We start from the raw sequence: 22,349 nt of genomic DNA on the forward strand, positions 1-22,349 counted from the left end.
TTTATCACTCTTGCCCAGACTGGAGTGCAATATCCACTCACCACAACTTCTACCTCCTGGGCTCAAGTGATTCTGATATGTAAGTCACCTGAAAAGCTGGGATTACAGGCTCACACTGCCACGCCCAGCTAATATTTGTATTTTTAGTAGAGATGGGGTTTCACCATGTTGGCTAGACTGGCCATCTCAAAGTCCTGACCTCAAGTGATCTTCCTGCCTTGGCTTTCCAAAGTATTGGGATTACAGACATAAGTCACCACACCTGGTCAGCATTGCTTTCTGATAGAAAAAGAAACAATTCGGATGAAATTAGAAGAAATGCAGTATGTTGAACCAAAACATAGCAAAGGATTATTTCAAGGGCAACTCATGTTGGATAAAGGAAAGGATTTTATGCATGAACCACCTCATAGTGCTGGAGCAATAGTTTAAGGGTTGAAGAAACAGTGAGGATTTAACTAGAAACGTAATCTTAGTATTCAAGAGCTAGAAGAAAAAGGATGGTGAAGTCTGCCACCAGACTAGTTTCCCTTAACTCTAATTTGTATCTTCAGATTCTCTCTCACTCTTTCACTGTGCTCTTGAACTCTGTGTTCTGGCCTGTTCTTGCCTGGATAAATGACAAGTGGGCAAAAACCAGGACTTGGGGTATAAACCAGTATATGGCAAACTACAGCTACAAGCCATTCCAGCCTGCCACCTGTTTTTGATAGCCTAAAAGCTAAGAATTATTTTTACAGTTTTAAATCATTGGAAAGCAAAAGAAAAATATTTCATGATAATGTGAAAATTATGTGAACTCAGATTTTAGTGTCCATAAATAGTTTATTGGAACACAGCCACCCTTGTTTGTTTATATATTTTCTGTGCCTGCTCTCATGCTGTAATAGCATCATTGAGGAGTTGCAACACAGATGGTCTGTCTGACCCGCAAAGCCTACAATCTTTACTGTCTTCCTCTTTACAGAAAAAGTTTTCCAGTGTCAGGTATTCACTTTGACAAATGACTCTTCTTTTTGTACCCTTGGAGGATGACTGATGAAGGAATTTGATATAGCCAAAGATGTGTAGGCCCTTTTTCTTTGTGATAAAAATTATTTCTTCTCTTTTTACAGCAATTCGGTTAAACCCGAACTATATCAGGGCAATATTGAGGAGAGCAGAACTGTATGAGAAGACGGACAAGCTGGACGAAGCCCTGGAAGACTATAAATCTATATTAGAAAAGGATCCATCAATACATCAAGCAAGAGAAGCTTGTATGGTAAAACCTAAAATTTTTCTTAATATTTTTTCTTCTATTCCCTGTGTTGCTAAGTAAATCCTAAATAATCCTTTCAGACACATTCATTTCTGTGCTTTTGAGGAGCTTATCAAGACATATGGGAGGCCAGGCACAACAGCTCATGCCTGTAATCCCAGCACTTCAGGAGGTCGCGTCGGGGAGATCACTTGAGACCAGGAGTTTGAGACCTGCCTGGCAAACACAACAAAACCCACTTCTTCTAAAAATACAAAAAATTAGCCAGGGTGGTGGTACACACCTGTAATCCTTGCTACTCGGGAGGCCAAGGCAGGAGAATTGCTTGAACCCAGAAGGCAGAGGTTGCAGTGAGCTAAGATTGTACCACTGCACTTCAGCCTGGGCAACAGAGATCACTGAGCCCACGAGTTGGGCTCACAGCTACAGTAAGCTGTGATTGCATTACTGCATTCCATTATGGGCGACAGCTTAAGGCCCTGTCTCTTAAAAACAAACAAAAAAAGACTAATCTCTGTCAGTAGTTCTCAACTGGGGCACTTCTCAGGAACATCTGGCAGTGTCTGCAGACATTTTGATTGTCGTGACTGGGAAAGTCCTACTGCAGTCTAGTGAGTATACATAAGGGATGCTGCTAAAAATCCCACAATGCACAGGGAGACCCCACAACGAAGAGTTGTCCATCCAACATGTCAGAGGTGCCAGGGTTGAGAAACCCTGAGCTAGATGATTATTGAAGAACATACAGCCAGGCACATGGCTCACACCTGTAATCCTATCACTTTGCGAGGCTGAGGCAGGAGGATCACTTGAGCCTAGGAGTTCAAGGCCGGCCTGGGCAACACAGTGAGACCCCCATCTCTAAACGAAAAAAAGAAAAAGAACATCCAAGATTGATAGGACCTTTTCTCAACAAATTAGATTGTATAAAGAAGGGACTTCAACTTAGAAAATAAAAATTAATTTTAAAAAGTTAAAAATACAAATATTCATAATCCCACCATCTAAATATAACACTGTAAACATCTGATATGTATCCTTTCAGACTTTTTCTGTATGGATTTATTTGTTAAATTTGTATCAGTGTCCTTCTTTAGTGTAGGCATTCTGTTGAGATCGGAAATAGAGCCAAACAAAACTTTTTTGTTGTTTAAGACAGGGTCTCTGTCACCCAGGCTGGAGAGCAGTGGCACAGTCATAGCTCACTGCACCCTCAGCCTCCCAGATTCAACCAGCCTTCCCATCTCAGCCTCCTGAGTAGCTGCGACTACAGACACATACCACCACACCCGGCTGATTTTTGCATTTCTTGTAGAGATGGTGTTTCACCATGTTGCCCAAGGTGGTCTCAAACTCCTGAGCTGAGCGATCCTCCCAACTCAACCTCCAAAAGTGCTGAGATTACAGAAGTCATTGCACCTGACCCAAACAGAACTTTTGTCTTTATGTAGCTCACCCACAAACACAAATGCTTGGGTTTCTTTTTTTTTTTCTTTATTTAATAGGATCATAGACATATACTCAACTTGATCTTATTTCCGTATTAGGATTCTCATGTTTCTCAAATTCAAAATAAAGTCAAAGGATTTTTTTTTTGTAACCAACCCTTGTTTCTCCTCTTTTCCTCAGAGATTGCCTAAGCAAATTGAAGAACGTAATGAAAGACTAAAAGAAGAGATGTTAGGTAAGCTTACTTATTTTCACTTGATCAGAAACAGCTCGGAATCTAGGATGGGGACATTGTGAATACTAGAGAAGACCACAACAGTTAGAAATAGTTTTGGACTCTGCCTTTACTGTGGGCTGCAATGCCACAAGGCTACTGACAGAATTTTGACCCCAGAAGGGGCAGCATGGCTTAGAGAGGGTATCAGCTTTTTCAGAAACAAAATTTCCTTTTTGTTTTTCTTGGAAATTTTTCTTGCCTTCAAGAATTTAAGCATAATTCAGTTTCCCAGGATTATGCTTACATGGGATTAAAAATCCTAGGATACCACCAACCTGTATTTCGAATAACAATTACGTAAAAGCAGTTGAGTTTCTTCACTGAATTATCACTCCTTGAGGTTCATTAGGATGCAGTCAAGATCATGAGAATTTTTATTTAGAAAATGGCACTCAAAGTCCCTTTAGTGTTTGAGAACACATGAGAGGGCGGGAATTGGGAATAAAGGGAAAGAAGACTGGGGGTAGGGGTCGGGCAAATGGATTCATTTGATCCATGTTTAGTTATTTCTCGTATTTGCCAAAGCATTTTATAGTTGGAATCGGAGAACCTCCCACAAGCAGTCTGCTTGATTTAAGAGGAGTGAAGGTTCCTGAACACAGACTTAAGTCTATTCGACTTGTAACCTGTCTGATATTTTGCTGGTCAAGATCTGCCATGTATTTTCCTTTATGACTATTTTCTAACTCTGTTATTTGAATTACATTTAATAAATTGCAATCATGTAGCCCTAAAGGAAAAATTATTTAAAATAAGTTGGGCCTGCCTGCCATTTATGGCCTTCAGACATCGGTATCCAGAGAATGGGAACAGATTTCTCAAAGGATCATTCTGATAGCCAAGTTGATTGAGAGGAGGCCGTTAACCTAGACCATTCAGAGTCTTTTGGCCCGGCTGGGTAGACTCAGACTGTAAAAATTGCTGCTTCAGACTTGAGACAGCTCTGGAGCCTTCCCATATTTTCCAAAAGAGAAGGGGGGTGGTGAGCTTTTCCCCTAATTTACATATTTAATTAAACTTGGCCAGGCACAGTGGCTCCTGGGTAATCCCAGCACTTTAGGAGGCCAAGGTGGGAGGATTGCTGGAGCCCAGGAGTTCGCGGCCAGCCTGGGCAACATGGTGAAACCCCATCTCTACAAAAAATTAGCCATGCCTGGTGGCATGTGCCTGCCTGTAGTCCCAGCTACATGGGAGGATTACTTGAGCCCAAGAGTTCAAGGTTGCAGTGAGCTATGATGGTGTCACCACACTCCAGCCTGAGTAACAGAGCATGTGAGACTCTGTCTCAAAAAGGAGAAGAGGGAAAAGAGCATTTTCTCACCTATTTTTATTAACAGTGATGTTTTATTTTAGCAAAAAAAAAAAAAAAAATGTATTTGCATTTAGTATTTGAATTTCCTGCCGAAAAAGATAACCTTGTGAATGGCACAGTGGATCTGGAAGGTGTTGATCTCTTAGTCCATTTTTTTAAAAGCAGTCCAGTAAGGGACTAGTGCAAACTGAATCTTACTGCCTACTGTTAGTTCCAGGTGCAATTAAAACTTCCATTTGTCCTTATCTTTATAAATTGTAATGCATCAGAGTTTCATGTCTCCAAGGCTTTGGGTTTTTCTTATGTTATTCTCTTCATTTGAAAAAATTCAAATTTAATTCATTCCCTCAGTTGCTTCTAAAATGAATTCACCTGCCATTAGACTTAACCAGCTTAAGTTGCTTGGTAAATAACATGTGTTGTTACACATGAGTAGTTTGAATATGTAGGTTCCTTTTTTCCCTTAATGAATATAAAAATCATGAATAAGATACTGCCCTAGGTGTTACCGCACAGTAGATACCACTCTTTACATGGAATTTCAGCCCCCACAAGAGCTTTTGTGGTATTCTTTCCTCCTTGTTACAGATGACATACTTTAGTTCAGGTTTTATGAGATCCCTGGAGGCTAGACATTCTGAATGCAAATTAATATCATTTAGAAGTTCTGAGCAAGCTTTTCACAGTGGACTGCATGATCTTTATGCTAGTTCCTATTAACGCGATGGCTTCTATGAAGGATAAGCAGTTAAAAATTTTTTAAATCAGGTAGTGTGGGCTGAGCATAGTGGCTCATACCTATAATCCCAGCAATTTGGGAAGCCAAGCCCAAGAGTTCGATACCAGTTTGGGCAACATGGCAAAAATTAGCCACACGTGCTGGTGTGCACCTGTAGTCTTAAGCTACTCAGGAGGCTGAGGTGGGAGGATCACTTGGGCCCAGGAGGTCAAAACTTCAGTGAGCCACAGTCATGTCACTGCACTCAGGCCTAGGTGACAGAGTGAGACCCTGTCTTTAAAAAAAAGAAAATTATAAAATCAGGTAGTGTGATACCTATAGCTTTTATTCTTTTTTTCAGGGTTACTAGCTATTCAGGGTGTTTTGTGGTTCCAGACAAATTTTAGTGTTTTTCCTTTTCTGTGAGGAATGTCATCAGTGTTTTGACAGGGATTACGCTGAATCTGTAGATCACTTTGAGTAGTACAAAATGGGTTTTTATTTAGATTCGTTCAGTATTCTTTAACTTGATTTTTCTTTCATCTCTGCAATTTCCTTTTTATTAGAAAAAAGAGCTATTTACCCATGGGGGGAAAAATCCTGATAGGAATTATTAGTGGGTAGAACAGTTATTTGCTTCGCCCTTTCTAGCCTATCATTTATAATCTTTAGAACAGATTATCCGGGTGGCCATTAGTCCTAGGGGCACAGTCCTTGCTGGTCACAGAAGATGATCATGATAGCTTTAAGACGATCTCTTGAGGAAAGTGGTCAGCAGCTAGATTGGTGTCTTTTTAATGTCCTTTTCTCTAGAATAATTAGCGTCATAGCCATAATAACCAAGGAATATAAGGTGTTTTGTTGTTGTTGTTTTCTTTTGAGATGGGGTCTCATTCTGTCACCAGGCTGGAGTGCAATGGCTCAGTCTCAGCTCACTTCAACTCCGCCTCCTGGGTTCAAGCAATTCTCCCACCTCAGCCTCCTGAGTAGCTGGGATTAAAGGCACACGCCACCATGCCCAGCTAATTGTTTTGTATTTTTAGTAGAGACGGGGTTTCTCCATGTTGGTCAGGCTGGTCTTGAACTTTCAACCTTAGGTGATTCATGCGTCTCAGCTTCCCAAAGTGTCGGGATTACAGGCCTGTGCCACTGCGCTTGGTCCCAGAATATAAGGGTTAAAAGGACTTAAGGGTGAAACCCTGTCTCTACTAAAAATACAAAAAAATTAGCATGGTGGCACGTGCCTGTAATTCCAGCTACTCAGGAGGCTGAGGCAGGAGAATTGCCTGAACCCAGGAGGCGGAGGTTTCGGTGAGCCGAGATCACGCCATTGCACTCCAGCCTGGGTAACAAGAGCGAAATTCCATCTCAAAAAATAAAATAAAAAGGACTTAAGGGCATGTATGGTTGATGGTGTGATGAGATGGAAATAGAGACCCTGGACATAGCATCCCAACAGGCTCAGAGCATTTTTGAGCAATTAGTCATTGAAGCTTTATTTGCTTTTTCTCTAATGATTTCACAGTTTTCTTAAACAGCTGGGAAAAAAATTGACCAGGTGCAGTAGCTCATGTCTGTAATCTTCACATTTTTGGAGGCCAAGGTGGAAGGATTGCTTGAGCCCAGAAGTTCGAGACCAGCCTGGGCAACATGGCGAGACCCCCATCTCTGCAAAAAAATTTTAGAAATTAGCCACGCGTGGTAGCACAAGTCTGTGGTCCCAGCTACTTGGGAGGTTGAGGTGTATCACCTTAGTCCAAGAGGTCAATCTGCAATGTTATGATAGTACCAGCCTGGGCAACAGAGCCAAGACCTTGTCTCAAAAACAAAGAAAGAAAAATGAAAAGAAAAATCTCATGTGAAACCGCAATATAGGAAAAAAAGTAGAGTTTTATATAAATTGAAACGTACAGTATAGCATTTATAATCAGAATAATCACGTAAGTTCGAGGATCAAAGATTTGAAGTAAGGTTGCATATGGCAGACACAGCCTTTATGGGTATATTTCATTGTTTCAATTTTACAGGATTAAATATTTTGGTCACATAGGTAAATAGTAAAAAAAATATATAAAAGTAAAATTGATGAGACACTTTCAGCAACCCTGAAGCTCCTCTGTTGAACTGTAAGATACTTAGGGCAAATTCCTAGTGTTACTGCTCTGCCCTCAGGAGTACCTTGAGAGGTGTGGCTGTGTCACCTTATGGGAAGAGTGCCTTCCCATAAGGCACTCTTATGGGGGTTGGTTCTTTGCACAGGAGCAAGTGACCTGAGTCATTCTTTTTGACAGCCATACTGGGAGGGCAAGAGATTTGTACTTGGGATGATGCTATGAGTCTCTAAACAAGCTTTGATCCCAAACAGAAAAGAATATAGGGTAAAGACATCTGTCATCATTTGCACATTATTTTGTCTTATATGCTGGCCCAGCCAAGAAGTCTTTCAAGCAAGTGAAATTGTCAATAAAATCTGTATGTGTATATTTCTGGTTCTTTCTTGATCTGTCATCTCAGTTTATTAACTATAAGGTAGCAGATAGAATCATCTACTTTCTCCAGGAAGTAACTACTTTTCACATTGTCTAACAGGGAAGCTCTACCCAGCCAGCTTTCTCCTTCTAATCACTAGAGATGGGTGTTTACAATTCATTTTTTAATATAAGCCGTCTCATCACGATTCTAATCAGCAGTTGCAAAGCAAGTTACCTTTTGGGGCTGCATCTCAAATATAGTGCCCAGAACATCAGCACCTGAGAACCTGCCAAAAATGCATGATATCAGGCCCTGCTCCAGACCTACTGAATCAGAGATTTAGGATGGAGCTCAGCAATCTAAGTTTTAACCCCTCAAAGTGTTTCTGATGCACACTCAACTTTAATGACCCTGATGAGTTGAGAGATGGAGTGTAGAGGCAGTCAGCTGAGGGATAAAAGGCCAGAGGAGGGCATGGCTGAGAGGGGCATTCAGTTCTGCTCCAAGAGACACCTCATACCTGAGCAAAAGCAGGCATGACACTGAGTTTTATCTTTTCTTCTTTGTTTTATAGCTGCAGCAGAGAAAAACTAGAAAGCAGACATTTCAGAATGTGTGGTCTTCCAGTTCACTAGACTGCAGATCTCTCAGCTCTGTATTTGGACAAGTTGCCACTGGAGGAATAGAGTCAGTCACATTACCACTTACTGGGTGTGCAGGGGATACACCCAGTATCTTGGGTTCTCTTGCCCCAGATCCTGGGTAGGGAGTATGACCCAAAACACAAGTATGGCTTCTGTTCAGACCATTCCATGAGATGCTGCTCTTCCTACCTTAACCAAGAGGTGCCTGGTGCCTATCCCCACCTTGACCTAGAGCAGCTACTTGAAACTTACTTACTTCCCTCAAAGAAACCATAGACACAAAGACAGGGCATTGCCCCAGTAATCCACCTTCCTTTCACTAGCACCTGCTGCTGCTCCCTGCCCTGACCACTCTGGCACACATGTGGGCCTTGTTCATAATCCAACCCAGGTTTTCCACTTACCTTCACTTTCTAGGAACATATTCCTGGTCTCCTAATTCCTAAAGTTATGCAGTTGTTTACTCCTGGCCACTAGCAATCTGATGAGGGCACATTGTGACCTGAATTAAGCATACCATCTGGAGTTGGGCATGGTGACTCATGTCTATAATCCTAGCACATTGAGAGGCCTAGGTAAAAAGATCACTTTAGCGTGGCGGCGGCAGGGGTGTCAAGACTGCAGTTGAAGAATTCAAGACCAGCCTAGGCAGGATATGAAGACCCTGTCTCGACAAAAAAAAAGTGAGCCAGGCATGTGGCATGTGCCTGTAGTTCCAGCTACTTGGGAGGCTAAGGTGGGAGGATTGCTTTGGCTAGGCGGTCAAAGCTGCAGTGAGCTGTGATGGTGTCACTGCATGCCAGTCCGGGCAACAAAGTGAGACCCTGTCTCAAAAGAAAAAATACTGTATTAGTGCCACAGTCAAGAGCTACAATATGGAGGTAGAATTAACACATCATTGCTAAGTTCAGCATATTCTTCTGGCTAGACCTGAGTATTGTGTGCTTTCTCTTTTGCAAGTAGTAGAAGGTCCTAGAATTAGCTCACTCATGGAGGCTCACAAGAAAGACTGACTTGTTACTGCCTCTTTTAAGACTGCTGAAGCTATACATGTAGGTACAGAACAGAGTCTTTTTTTTTTTTTCCACATTTCTCTTCGTGCTACTCTGGCTAATACTGTCATTACAGACTGCACACTTGCGGTATTTTGCACTCTGGCCACATTCCACAAGAAACCAATTCCTTGTTGTGGTTGGTTGTTCCCTCAGTAGGGAATATCAGGAGATTTTCAGTGCTTTGCTTTTTTCTTGATTTCTTAATTGCTATCCTGAGGCTTCTCTTAGGAAAATAGTTCTCACTCCTTTGAAAGTTCTTGGTAAGGCTTCTTTCAGCCCTCCACTTTACCCAAGGTCTAATAGAGGCATACCTCAGAGATGGTGCAGGTTCAGTTCCAGACCAGCGCAGTGAAGCAAGTCACAAGAATTTTTTCGTTTCCCAGTGCACGTAAAAGTTATGTTTACATTGGGTGCGGTGGCACATGCCTGTAGTCCCATCTACTTGGGAGGCTTAGGTGGGAGGATCGCTTGAGCCCAGGAGTTCTGGGCTGTAGGGCACTATGCTGATTGTGTGTCCACACTAAGTTCAGCATCAGTATGGTGACCTTCCCAGAGCAGGGGACCACTAGGTTGCCTAAGGAGGGGTGAACCGACCCAGGTCGGAAACAGAGCAGGTCAAAACTCCCGTGCTGATCAGTAGTGGGATCGCGCCTGTGAATGGCCACTGCACTCCAGCCTGGGCAGCATAGCGAGACCCCATCTCAAAAAGAAAAGGAAAAAAAAAGTTATGTTTACATAATACTATAGTCTATTAAGTGTGCAACAGACATTCAGCCGGCCGTTCGGGGCGACGGACTGTCCATCCCAGAACCATGGCCCAATTTATCCGTAACCTTGTGGAGAAGACCCCGGCGCTGGTGAACGCTGCTGTGACTTATTCGAAGCCTCAGTTGGCCACATTTTGGTACTACGCCAAGGTTGAGCTGATTCCTCCCACACCTGCTGAGATCCCTAGAGCTATTCAGAGCCTGAAAGAAATAGTCAATAGTGCTCAGACTGGTAGCTTCAAACAACTCACAGTTAAGGAAGCTGTACTGAATGGTTTGGTGGCCACTGAGGTGTTGATGTGGTTTTATGTCGGAGAGATCATAGACAAGCGTGGCATCATTGGCTATGATGTTTGAAGACCAATCTTTTTAACATCTGATTAAATTTGATTTATTATTTGAGTGTTGTTGGACCACGTGTGATCAGACTGCTATCTGAATAAAATAAGATGTGTTAAAAAAAAAAAAAAAGTGTGCAACAGTACTGTTTCTAAAAAAACAATGTACATAACTTAATTTTAAAACACCGTATTGCTAAAAAATGCTGACGATGATCTCAGCCTTCAGAGAGTTGTAATCATTTTTGCTGGAGGGCCTTGCCTCCATGTGGATGGCTGCTGACTGATCAAGGTGGTAGTTGCTAAACATTGTGTATCTGTGGCAGTATCTTTAAGTAAGATAGCAAGGAAGTTTGCCCCATCAGCTGCTGCTTCCTTTCATGAAAGATTTTTCAGTAGCATGTAAAGCTGTTTGGTAGCATTTTACTCACAATACTTCTTCCAGTATCGGGCTTGGTCCTCTCAAACCCTGCTGCCGCTTTACCAGCTAAGGTTATGTAATATTTTTGGGGTTTGTTTTTTGTTTTTTTTTTTGGCACAGAGTCTCACTCTGTGGCCCAGGCTGGAATACAGTGGTGCAATCTCAGCTCACTGCAACCTCCGCCTCCTGGGTTCAAGAAATTCTCCTGCCTCAGCCTCCTGAGTAGCACATGCCACCATAGCTGGCTAATTTTTCTGTTTTTGTAGAGATGGGGTCTCGCCATGTTGGCCAGGCTGGTCTCAAACTCCTGACCTCAAGTGATCTGCCTGCCGAAGCCTCCTAAAATGCTGGGGTTATAAGCATGAGCCACTGAGCCCAGCCAGTTTATATAATATTCTAAATCCTTTGTTGACACTTCAACAGTGTCACAACATCTTCACCAGGAGTAGATTCCATCTCAAAAAACCACTTTTTTTGTTCATCCACAGCAAGCAACTCGTCATTCATTTGAGTTTTATCATGAAATTGCAGCAATTCAGTCACATCTTTAAGCTCCACTTCAAAATCAAGTTATCTTGTTATTCTCACCACATCTGCAGCAACTTCCTCCACTGAAGTCTTCACCCCTCAGAGTCATCCATGAGGGTTGAAATAACTCCTTTCAAACTGCTGTTAATGTTGGTTTTTGACCATCTCAGCAGCCATAGCCATATGAAGTGTATTTCTTTTTTTTAAAATATATTTTTATTATTATTTTTATTATTATTATTTTTTTTTGAGACGGAGTTTCGCTCTTGTTACCCAGGCTGGAGTGCAATGGCGTGATCTCGGCTCACCGCAACCTCCACCTCCTGGGTTCAGGTAATTCTCCTGCCTCAGCCTCCTGAGTAGCTGGGATTACAGGCACGTGCCACCATGCCCAGCTAATTTTTTGTACTTTCAGTAGAGACAGGGTTTCACCATGTTGACCAGGATGGTCTCAATCTCTTGACCTCGTGATCCACCCACCTCGGCCTCCCAAAGTGCTGGGATTACAGGCTTGAGCCACCACGCCCAGCCTGAAGTGTATTTCTTAAACAGTAAGACTAAAAAGTCAAAATTACTTCTTGTTCATCTCAGAGCTCCTCAATGTCCAGGCACATTGTCGGTGAGCAGCAATTTTTTGAAAGAAATCTTGTTCTCTGAATAGTAGGTCTCAACAATGGGCTTAAAATACTCAGTAAATTATTCTATAAATAGATGTGCTGTCATCCAGGCTTTGCTGTTCCATTTCTAGAGCAGAGACGGAGTAGATTTAGCATCATTCTTAAGGGCCCTAAGGTTTTTGGAATGGTAATTAAGCACTGGCTTAAACTTAAAGTCACCAGCTACATTATCCCCTAACAAGAGAGTCAGCCCGTCCTTTGAAACCAGGCATTGAATTACTTTTGCCTTTTGCTATGAAGTACTATATGGCATCTCATTTGAATATAGTGCTGTTTCATCTACACTGAAAACATGTTTAGTGTAGCCACCTTCATCAGTGATCTTAGCTAAATCTTCTGGATAACTTTTGGCAGCTTCTATTTCAGCATTTGGTGTTTCACTTTGCACTTTATGTTATGGAGATGGCTTCTTTTCTTAAAACAGCTTCCTCACTTAACCTTGGTAAGACTGAAGAGAGTTGGGGCCTTGCCATGGTAATCCAAGGCTTTGGCTTAAGGGTATGTTGTGGCTGGTTTGGTCTCCTATCCAGACACCTAGAACTTTCTCCATATAAGCAAGAAGACTGTTTTGCTTTCTTATTCATGTGTTCATTGAAGTAGCACTTTTAATTTTGTTACATTAAAGTCTGGCTCTTCCTTTTACTTGAACACTTAAAGAACATTACAAGATTATTACTTGACCTAATATCAATTTTAGGAAATAGGGAAGCCTCAGGGAATAGGAAAGCCTGAGGAGAGGGAGAGATACAGGGAATGGCTGGTCGAGGAGCAGTCAGAACATGCACAGCACTACCGATTCAGTTAGCTGTCTTACGCGGGTACAGTTCTTGGCACCCCAAAACAACTACAATAGTAACCTCACAGATCATTGATTACAGATCACCATAACAGATATAATAATAATGAAAAGGTTTGAAATATGAGAATTACCAAAATATGACACAGAGACATGAAATGAGCACATGCTATTGAAAAAATGGAGCCGACAGACTTGCTCAGTGCAGGATTACCACACAGCTTCAATTTGTAAAAACCACAATTTCTGTAAAGCACAAAAAAGCAAAGCACAACAAAATGAAGTCTGCCTGTATAAGAATTTGAATTGGGCATGAATTTTATCCTTTCTGTGCTGGGCTCTCTTCATTTGCCTTTTGCTCAGAGAAAAGCTACAGTTTGCAGCATGGCTTAGTTTCCTGCCTCACAGGAGGAAATGTATTAGGATTCAGTTGTATGCATTTGGTTCATCTAAACAGAGAAGAAAGTCCCAAGGGAGCTATTCCATTGAATCCATGCCCGAGTGATCTTAAGGAGATGAAAACAAACAGCATTCCTGGTTTTGCTCACAGTAAACTGCCTGGTGTACAGTCAGTATCTCCAAAGAGAAATTATGCATAACAAATCAACTGGGTTATTGGGATATGCTACTTGGCAGAGAAATTAGTATTTATCAACTGAATCCAGTAGCAAGCACCGATCCCTGTTTCTAAACATTCTTGTCTAAGCACGAGCAGTTTTAGACTCTTCTCTTTGCCATGGGATCTAGTCTAATAGAAGAGATCCTAATAGCGACATGTGGACACGTTCAGGCTGATTGAAGGTTCCACATGTGCTATAGGTGGAAACAAGGAAACCTCATTGATTACTGTCCAGATGGGGAAGACAGAATCTGACAGCCAGTGGAAAGTGTGGCAGATAGGCTAGTTTGGCAGATGATCCTATTTGGATACAAGGAAGCTGCTGTAGCCTCTGAGCACCCAACCTGACTCTACACAGCAGGCAGAAAAATTTGTAGGTGTGTGAGTGTGCATGTATTTAGGAGCCTGAGCTGTACTGAAGGCTGTTGCTTCTCTGTCATCAGCACAAACAGCAAAAGGTAAATTTTTCAGTCACTAAAAACTTGTTGATTCTACCATACTGTTTTGCCCTTTTACGTTCCACTGACCACACTCTGGCTTCAGAGCCCATCTACCCAAGCATTGTAGAAATGTTAATGTGTGTTCAGTGAATAAACGGCCTCTTTCCCATAATGAGGGACTAACTTTCTGTCAGAACCACCCCCGTGGTCTCCCCTTCTGGTTCTTTCTTCATCTTGCCGCAGGATTACTAACCCAGAATGTTCAGTTCTCAAGCCGTCAGTGGCCTCTGATGGCATGGGAACCACAGGCCGATGGGCCTGGCTCAGAAGAGCCTGGCAGGAGGTACCCGCCCGCCCCGCTTCAGCCCCATTGGACCCATGGCTCGCCTGCCTCCCTCTGTCCATTGGCTCACGGGTGTTTTTGCTTGCACTGATACCACCTCTGTCTCAGATGGTTGCGGTCCTGTGGCCTTTGGTGCCTGATTCAAGTGCAATCTCTTACACAAAGATGGACCAAATCTCCTCTTTCCTCCACTCCTTTCCTCTCTTCCTGCTCCAGCTGGAAGAAATCTTCCCCTTCCTGACTCTCATAGCATTATATAACTCAGCTACATATGAGTTGTTTTTGTATGTATTTTCTTCCTTTTCAAATTCTAAACTTGTTTTGGTGTATAGACCATGCCGCATATCTGCATCTCCACCACACACAGCAAGTGCCACACATGTTATCAGTACGTATTGGTTGAATCAAACTATGTCGGGTGACCTTAGGTCTTCTCTAATGCAGATTGTTTATTTGTGTGTCTTTTATTAGGTGTCTGCTATCTGCCTGGTATTATATATATGTAGTCTCATTTAGAAAGCAGAATTTTGCATTTTCTATTCTGTTCTCTAAGTGACGGTTGGTGAAACTATTGTGGAATATTATAAAGGCAGAGATACTGGAATAGAAGGAAAAAGAATTTTTTTTTTTTTTTTTGAGACGGAGTTTCACTCTTTTACCCAGTTGCTGGAGTGCAATGGCGCAATCTCGGCTCACTGCAACCTCCGTCTCCTGGGTTCAAGCAATTCTCCTGCCTCAGCCTCCCGAAGAGCTGGGACTACAGGGATGCACCACCATGCCCAGCTAATTTTTGTATTTTTAGTAGAGACAGGGTTTCACCGTGTTGACCAGGATGGTCTCAATCTCTTGACCTTGTGATCCACCCATCTCGGCCTCCCAAAGTGCTGGGATTATAGGCATGAGCCACCGCGCCCGGCCCGGAAAAAGAATAATTATGTGTTAGTTTGGGTCATCCAAAAAATAGAAGCCAAGATAGGATTAGAAGTACAAGAGATTTTTGACGGGGAAACACCTGCAAGGGAAAATGGGGCTGGGAGCTGGAGGATGTTGGCAGAGCTGACAGACCCCTGTGTAGGAGGAAGGTGGGGAGGGAGGAAGTTTTCCACTGAAGTGTGATGCTGAGAAAGCAAAGCCATTGGGGAGCCACTGCTGCCCATCAAACGAGTCCTGGTCAGCTCCTGGCATGCTCAGGAGCAGCACATGGGAGCAGCACGTGGGAAGGGTGGCCTCTGCATGAATGTGCTGATGGATTTTAGAGTACAGCCACTCTGTCCCTTAGAAGCACATCTTCATGACTGCCACACCATAGAATCAACCAAGCTAAAAATTCAAAGGTAGCTTGTGGCAGACAGGCCCATTAGCCAGTTAGGCAAAGTGAGGGCCTGGGAAAGAGAATGCTTCCTCTTATTGAGAGTTGGAAGTCATACTTGCAGTCCTAGCTTGGAATGATCTTTCTGCACTAGAGGGAAACCTCCGTTAGTGCAGACCAGCCTAAAGCCAAACCATTGCTGCCTGAGGACGCTGCCATCTCAAGCACAGTGACATAGCTATCATCCTGGACCTATTCCTGTCCCCTAGAGCACTGTGGCATGTGGCCTCTCCTGAAAAGGCTTCCTCGTCCCACTGCAAGGTCAGAAAGCACACTTCAGTCTTTTGTGTCTGCCTCCCCACTAGACTGTGAGCATCGTGCATGGAAACTATTATTCTTTACATCCCATTGGCTCACATAATAGATGCCAAGTAAAATCTCCAGTTTGTACTTTAAATTGTTTTTCTGGCACTGGAGATGGGCTTGCAGTGATTCCCTCTATCCAGGTAGTGGCCCTGGGCTCAGCAGACCATCCAGAGTACCTGGACCAGAGGCTTCTCCACCATGGAGCTGCCCCTCCTCGGGAGTCTGATGTGAGTGGCTCTTGAGACTCATTCTCACTTCACTCACTCGGTGTCACAAGAGCCAAGAATTTCCCAGTACCGACATTTTATTGGGCCACTCTTAATGGTTCTCCCACCCCACCCCCATCCTCTTTTTCCAACCCTAGGACAAACTGCCAGCGTTCTTGATGGGTGTTGCTAACTCAGGTTGCCCTGAGGCTGCCCTGTCTTTCTCTTGCTTGTTGTGAACCCCTCCCTGTACACGCGTCTGGCTGAGGCTGTGCTGCTCCCTTGTGCAGGCACCCAGGGTTTATGCCAGTGACACAAGCAGTAGCACTGAGTGTGTGTGTCCCAGGTTTAGGTTTGGGAAGCAAGCCTGGAGAATGGCTGTCCCAGATTCTGGGAGCTTTCTCAATTGAATGTTTTCTCTCAAGATGGATTGGCCTTTCTCTGGACATGGTGAGCCTCCTTGGTCTAGTTCTTAAGCCCAAGACCAAAAGTTCTCACCATGAGTTATTAGGAAGGCCTTTAAAATGTAAAGGCCATGCGTCTTTTTTGCTCTGTTACACAGGCTGGAGTGCAGTGGCATGATCATGGCTCACTGCAGCTCTGAACTCCTTGGGCTCAAGCAGTCCTCCTACTTCAGCCTGCATGTAGCTGTGACAACAGGCATGTGCCACCGCACCTAGCTAATTTTTAAATTTTTGTAGAGACAGGGTCTCCCTATGTTGCCCAGGCTGGTCTCAAACTCCTAGCTAGGCTCAAGCGATTGTCTTAATAACTCATGGTGAGAACTTTTGGTCTTGAACTCCTGTGCTCAAGTGATACTTCCACCTCAGCCTCCCGAAATGCTGGGATTACAGGTGTAAGCCACTGCACCCAGCCAAGGCCATGCATCTTTAAGTTCTTTACCTGGGCTTTCCTCTAAGATAGGAGGTTGCAGAGTGAGAAAAGCTGCCAAGAAGTGGGAAGAAGCCTGTACCTCTGGTGAATAGGGATTTCTCTTTTCATCTTCCCCCATTCTCACCTCCACTGGAAGCAGACCTGCAAGAAAAATTAAAGCAGTTTAGAAAGGGTTGAAACTTTATTCACCCATTTCAGGCAAAATTTTTTGGAACATTCCTAGTTTCAGATGTTCCATTCCACTGCTCTGTGAATCCGTTTAGATTTCTGAAATGTTCTGGAAATTCCAACTTTTGACATACTAACTCCATAACCCTCATATATCTTAAAAACAGCATCGGAACTGTTAGTTTTTTGTTTTTAAAAAAAAAAAATTTGTAGAGATAAGAGTCTCATTGCTCGGGCTGGTCTTGAACTCCTGGGCTCACACCATCCTCTCACCTCAGCTTCCCAAAGTGCTGGGATTACAGGCATGAGTCACCAGGCTTGGCAAGAACTGTTGGTTATATACCATGACTTTTTCTTTTTTTTTTTTTTTGAGACAGAGTCTTGCTCCATCGCCAGGCGCCAGACTGGAGTGCAGTGGTGCAATCTCGGCTCACTGCAACCTCCACCTCCCGGGTTCAAGCAATTCTACTGCCTCAGCCTCCTAAGTAGCTGGGACTACAGGCATTCGCCACCACACCCAGCTAATTTTTGTATTTTTAGTAGAGACGGGGTTTCTCCACATAGTTCAGGCTGCACTCAAACTCCTGACCTCAGGTGATCCGCCCGCCTCGGCCTCCCAAAGTGCTGTGATTACAGGCGTGAGCCACCATGCCTGGCTCTTTTTTTTTTTTTAGACAGTGCAGTGGCATGATCTCAGCTCATTGCAACCTCCACCTCCTGGGTTGAAGTGATTGTCCTGCCTCAGCTGGGACTATAGGTACATGCCACCACGCTCAGCTAATTTTTGGATTTTTAGTAGAGATGGAGTTTCACCGTGTTGGCCAGGCTGGTCTTGAACTCCTGACCTCAGGTGATCCACTCACCTCGGCCTCCTTAAGTGCTCGGATTACAGGTGTGAGCCACCATACCCGGCCTATATACCTCACCTGAATCATGAGTAAATAAAGCCTGAAACTTGAGAAGAGGAGCCTGGACTATTAAAGTCCTATTGAGGTTGCTGTGCAAATGAACAAGATCCCATTTCTAAGAAACTGTTAGTTTGGTATAGAAGCTAAGGATTTGCTTAGGAAAGCAGGAAGCTCTTGAGTGTGAATCCAGGCTCAGTGGAAATTTGCTGAGTTAAATTAAATTTAGCAGGTGGCTGCTCTTGTTCTAGAGAGAAGAGACTTGGAGGGACCTCTGCCCTCACTACCAGGCAGACCTGGCTTGGCACAGTGCTGTGAGCACCACTGGAACAGCAATTGGTTTTCCCTGCACTCACCCCAGAAGCCTGTGTCCTTTGATAGTACTGGCCAGTTTGGACAAGAGGCTTTAATCTCCCAGAGAGAGCCACAGGACTCCACTCTCACGTATGCAAGCACAGGCTTGGGGTGGATGGCACTGAAGTGACTGCACTGCTGAGTGGGGAACAGGGGCTGGGAACTCTCCTGGAAGCTTTCATCATATTAAAAGTAGGCATTTCTTTAACTGCAAGAGATACTTTTATATTTTATACTCCATGGTAAGGCAAGATTAATTGGTGCCTTCCTGCTTCTGTTCATTCCTGTATTCATTTGAGTCTTTGCTTTTACATTACAGGTAAATTAAAAGATCTTGGAAACTTGGTACTCCGACCTTTTGGGCTCTCCACGGAAAATTTCCAGATCAAACAGGATTCCTCTACTGGCTCCTACTCCATCAATTTTGTTCAAAATCCAAATAATAACAGATAACAAAGATAACAATAGCTTTAAAAGCTGATTCGAAAATTGTGTGCTGCTTGCTGTTAGCAAGGGGAAAGGCCCTGCCAATGTTTAACTTTTAAAAGCATCTTATCTAAGAGAAAGGCTATCCAGCAGAGCCTAGTGCTCCCTTTTCCCTCTTTTGTGATCAGGGTGAAATGTACTTCCTGATGTAATGAACCTAATTTGATTTCCATTTTAAGGTGATGTCTGTGCAGCTGGTCTCCCGGTTCTGGCTGTCCTTTGTCCAGGAAGAAGCCCATTTGTCGAGGCTGACCTTCCTGAGTTACACAGACACACAGCCCACCAAAAGCCTCTCCTGAACCAAGCAGACCGATTGGTTGGGAGACTGCCTAGACATGACTGATGACAGGTTCCTGCCTGCCTGCCTGCCTGTCCCCTCCTTGATCACACAGCTAACGAGGCTGCCTCCAGCATTTCCTCATTTCCTCTGTGGTAATAAAAGCTTTCTGTGCTTAGGTCTGGGCTAGGTTGTGAATTTTGTCACTAACGACATCTAAGGCAGAAGCCTTCTCTGGCTTTGGGAGCAGTGTTGGTTTTAAGCAGGGTTACTGATTCCAAATTCCACAAATCTGCCCAGTTTTTGTTGCCTTGAAGATTTATCTTGAAGAGCTGACCATTCTACCATGCACTAGAATTCATAAAGTCCACCTTACAAGCTGTCTTGGGCCCCACCAGGTTTGTGTAGATAATTATAAATCTGTTTTTGACCAAATGTTAATTTTTTTTACTTAAAATAGCTTCATTGAGGAATGGTAGTATGTGAATCACAGAACACCACCATATTCTTTTAAACTACATGAACCCAGAGGTGTCAAAGATAGAATGTTTTTCTACTCATCGGTTGATGCTAGCGAAAAGCTTGCCGCTGCTCTGGTTTGTGCGTCAAAAGCACTGACATGCAAGTTTCATCTTGGAAGTAAAATTACACATATAATTCTGTAAGTGATGTGCAGTAGCCAGTCATACTCCCAGTGTTAAGGGCTATGTGGTTCTTCTGCTCTGTTCCTAAAAGCTTTTTATCTTTTTGTTTTCTTTTGGTCAAAGTGAACCTCAGAAGAAACTATATTAAATCTGGCATCCAATTTTCCAAAAAATGTCTGCATGAAAGATCTCACAAGTGGTATGGAAACCGTGCGGAATGCTGGATGGTCTAGTAGTCAGTGTTTGGTGCTTCCTGTGCAGCCAGCATTACACCGGACAGTGGTTCTCAACTTTGTTTTCTTTTTTTCTTTTTTTTCTTTTTTTATGAGATGGGGTCTCACTCTGCCACCCAGGCTGGAGTGCAGTGGTGCAACCTTGGCTCCTGCTTCTGCCTCCCAGGCTCAAGCAATTCTCCTGCCTCAGCCTCCAGAGTAGCTGGGAGTACAGGCATGCGCCACCACACCTGGCTAAGTTCTTGTATTTTTAGTAGAGACAGGGTTTCACCATGTTATCCCTGCTGGTCTTGAACTCCTGGCCTCAAGTTGATCCACCCACCTTAGCCTCCCAAAGTGTTGGGATTACAGGCATGAGCCACCATGCCCAAACTTTTATTTCAGGAGCCCTTCGTAGTCTGGGGGAAAAAAAATTTAAGAGCGCTTCCATTTATGTGCATTCTGTCAATATTTAGTATATTGAAAATTAAGATAGAAAATATTGCCGGGCGTGGTGGCTCACACCTGTAATCCTAGCAATTTGGGAGGCTGAGGTGGGTGGATCACCTGAGGTCAGGAGTTCAAGACCAGCCTGGCCATCATGGTAAAACCCCATCTTTTTCTTTAAAAAAAAAAAGATAAAAAATCTTCCAAATCAGACACATTTTATTGAGAAGAGTGACATTTTTGCAAATCTCTTTTAATGCATGACTTGATAGACAACAAGAATCTCACATTTCCTTCTATATTCAGTTTGTCATGAGATCACAGGTCATATCCTTAGAAAATTCTGTGAACTCCTTGACAGGATGATAGTGAAAAAAATAGTCCCATTAATGTTGTGTTATGAACATAGTTTTGACCAGATAGACACCTTGAAAGGGTCTCCAGAACCCCTACAGAGCCTTGGACTACATTTTGAGAACTGTCAGATTGTGCCTTGTGTTCAATGACTGAGACTAAGCAAAATCAGGGCTGAGATTCCTGAAGGACTATCTGTGCTGCCAAAGAATAGTAAATAGACTTGTTCATCTAGAAACAGCTTTGGTTAAGAGAAGATGCTGAGACCACCATTGCATTGCCACAAGTGTAGAGGTTTTGTTTCTTAGGCTTCCTCCTCCTCTTCCTCTCAGGCACACTGAAATCTTATAGGATCCCACACATGCTGCCAGTGGGTGGGCCAAGCAGTACATTGTCTGGAAAGGATCTCAGTAGGTGTGAATTTGCTTAAGCCAAGGAGTTTTTTTTTTGTTTGTTTCTTTGTTTTAATTGTCTTATCTTTGTTTTATTGCATTTTAGGTTTTGGGGTACATGTGAAGAACATGCAAGATAGTTGCATAGGTACACACATGGCACTGTGATTTGCTGCCTTCCTCCCCTTCACCTACATCTGGCATTTCTCCCCATGCTATCCCTCCCCAGCTCCCCCGTCATTGTCCCTCCCCTATTCCCCCCAACAGACCCCAGTGTGTAGTGCCCCCTTCTCTGTGTCCACGTGTTCTCATTGTTGATCACCCGCCTATGAGTGAGAACATGCGGTATTTCATTTTCTGTTTTTGTGTCAGTTTGCTGAGAATGATGTTCTCCAGATTCATCCATGTCCCTACAAAGGATATGAATTCATCCTTTTTGATTGCTGCATAATATTCCATGGTGTATATGTGCCACATTTTCCCAGTCCAGTCTATCATCGATGGGCATTCGGGTTGGTTCCAGGTCTTTGCTATTGTAAACAGTGCTGCAATGAACATTCGTGTGCATGTGCCAAGGAGTTTTTATGTGGCAGTGTTATTTGCTGCTTCCAAAATTTGTAAGAAAAGATATATTCAGACCTTTAGAAAATGTTTGACCATAGAAAATCTTCAGAGTTCAAAAGTAGAAAAAGTAAATGTTAAGGAAGGAAGGAAGGTGGGCTGTATTTGCCCACTGCTGCTAACATGTGTGATTTTAAAGCTGTGGCCGGGCATGGTGGCTCACACCTGTAATCTCAGCACTTCAGGAGGCCAAGGCAGGTGGATAACCTGAGGTCAGGAGTTTGAGACCATCCTGGCCAACATGGTAAAACCTCGTCTCTACTAAAAATACAAAAATTAGCCGGGCATGATGGTACATACCTGTAGTCCCAGCTACTTGGGAAGCTAAGGCAGGAGAATCCCTTGAACCAAGGAGGCTGAAATTGCAGTGAGCCATGATTGCGCCACTGCACTCCAGCCTGGGTGACAGAGCAAAACTCCATCTCAAAAATAAATAAATAAATAAATAAGTTATGTGATGCTTCCTGCCCCCCACCAAAAAAGCATACCAGAATTTACTTTTAAGATAATCACACTGACAGTGTATGTATTCTTATTCCAACAATATTGCAATGGGTCAAAATAATTTTTGGAGACTGGGTGTGGTGACTCACACCT

General features: G+C 43.3%; 1 protein-coding gene and 1 pseudogene across 3 annotated transcripts in view; both read left to right on the forward strand.

Annotated features, from left to right (window-relative positions):
• Positions 1-19,260, forward strand: part of TTC1 (tetratricopeptide repeat domain 1) — a 53,134-nt gene extending 33,874 nt beyond the window's left edge. For 2 of the 3 annotated variants that reach the window (XM_002744110.7, XM_008984218.5), the window contains exons 6-8: positions 1,116-1,264; positions 2,891-2,945; positions 18,639-19,260. In XM_002744110.7, coding sequence (XP_002744156.1) covers positions 1,116-1,264; positions 2,891-2,945; positions 18,639-18,772 — 338 coding nt within the window. In that variant the 3' untranslated portion in view covers positions 18,773-19,260. Of the gene's footprint in view, positions 1-1,115; positions 1,265-2,890; positions 2,946-3,512; positions 3,715-18,638 lie in introns of those variants that run through there. The other variant, XM_008984222.5, reaches the window with a different exon arrangement.
• LOC100396483 (ATP synthase, H+ transporting, mitochondrial Fo complex, subunit G pseudogene) lies at positions 9,990-10,426 on the forward strand (annotated as a pseudogene).
• Positions 19,261-22,349: the final 3,089 nt, after the last annotated feature.

This window comes from Callithrix jacchus, chromosome 2, assembly GCF_049354715.1.
Source record: "Callithrix jacchus isolate 240 chromosome 2, calJac240_pri, whole genome shotgun sequence".
NCBI classification, from domain to species: domain Eukaryota; kingdom Metazoa; phylum Chordata; class Mammalia; order Primates; family Cebidae; genus Callithrix; species Callithrix jacchus.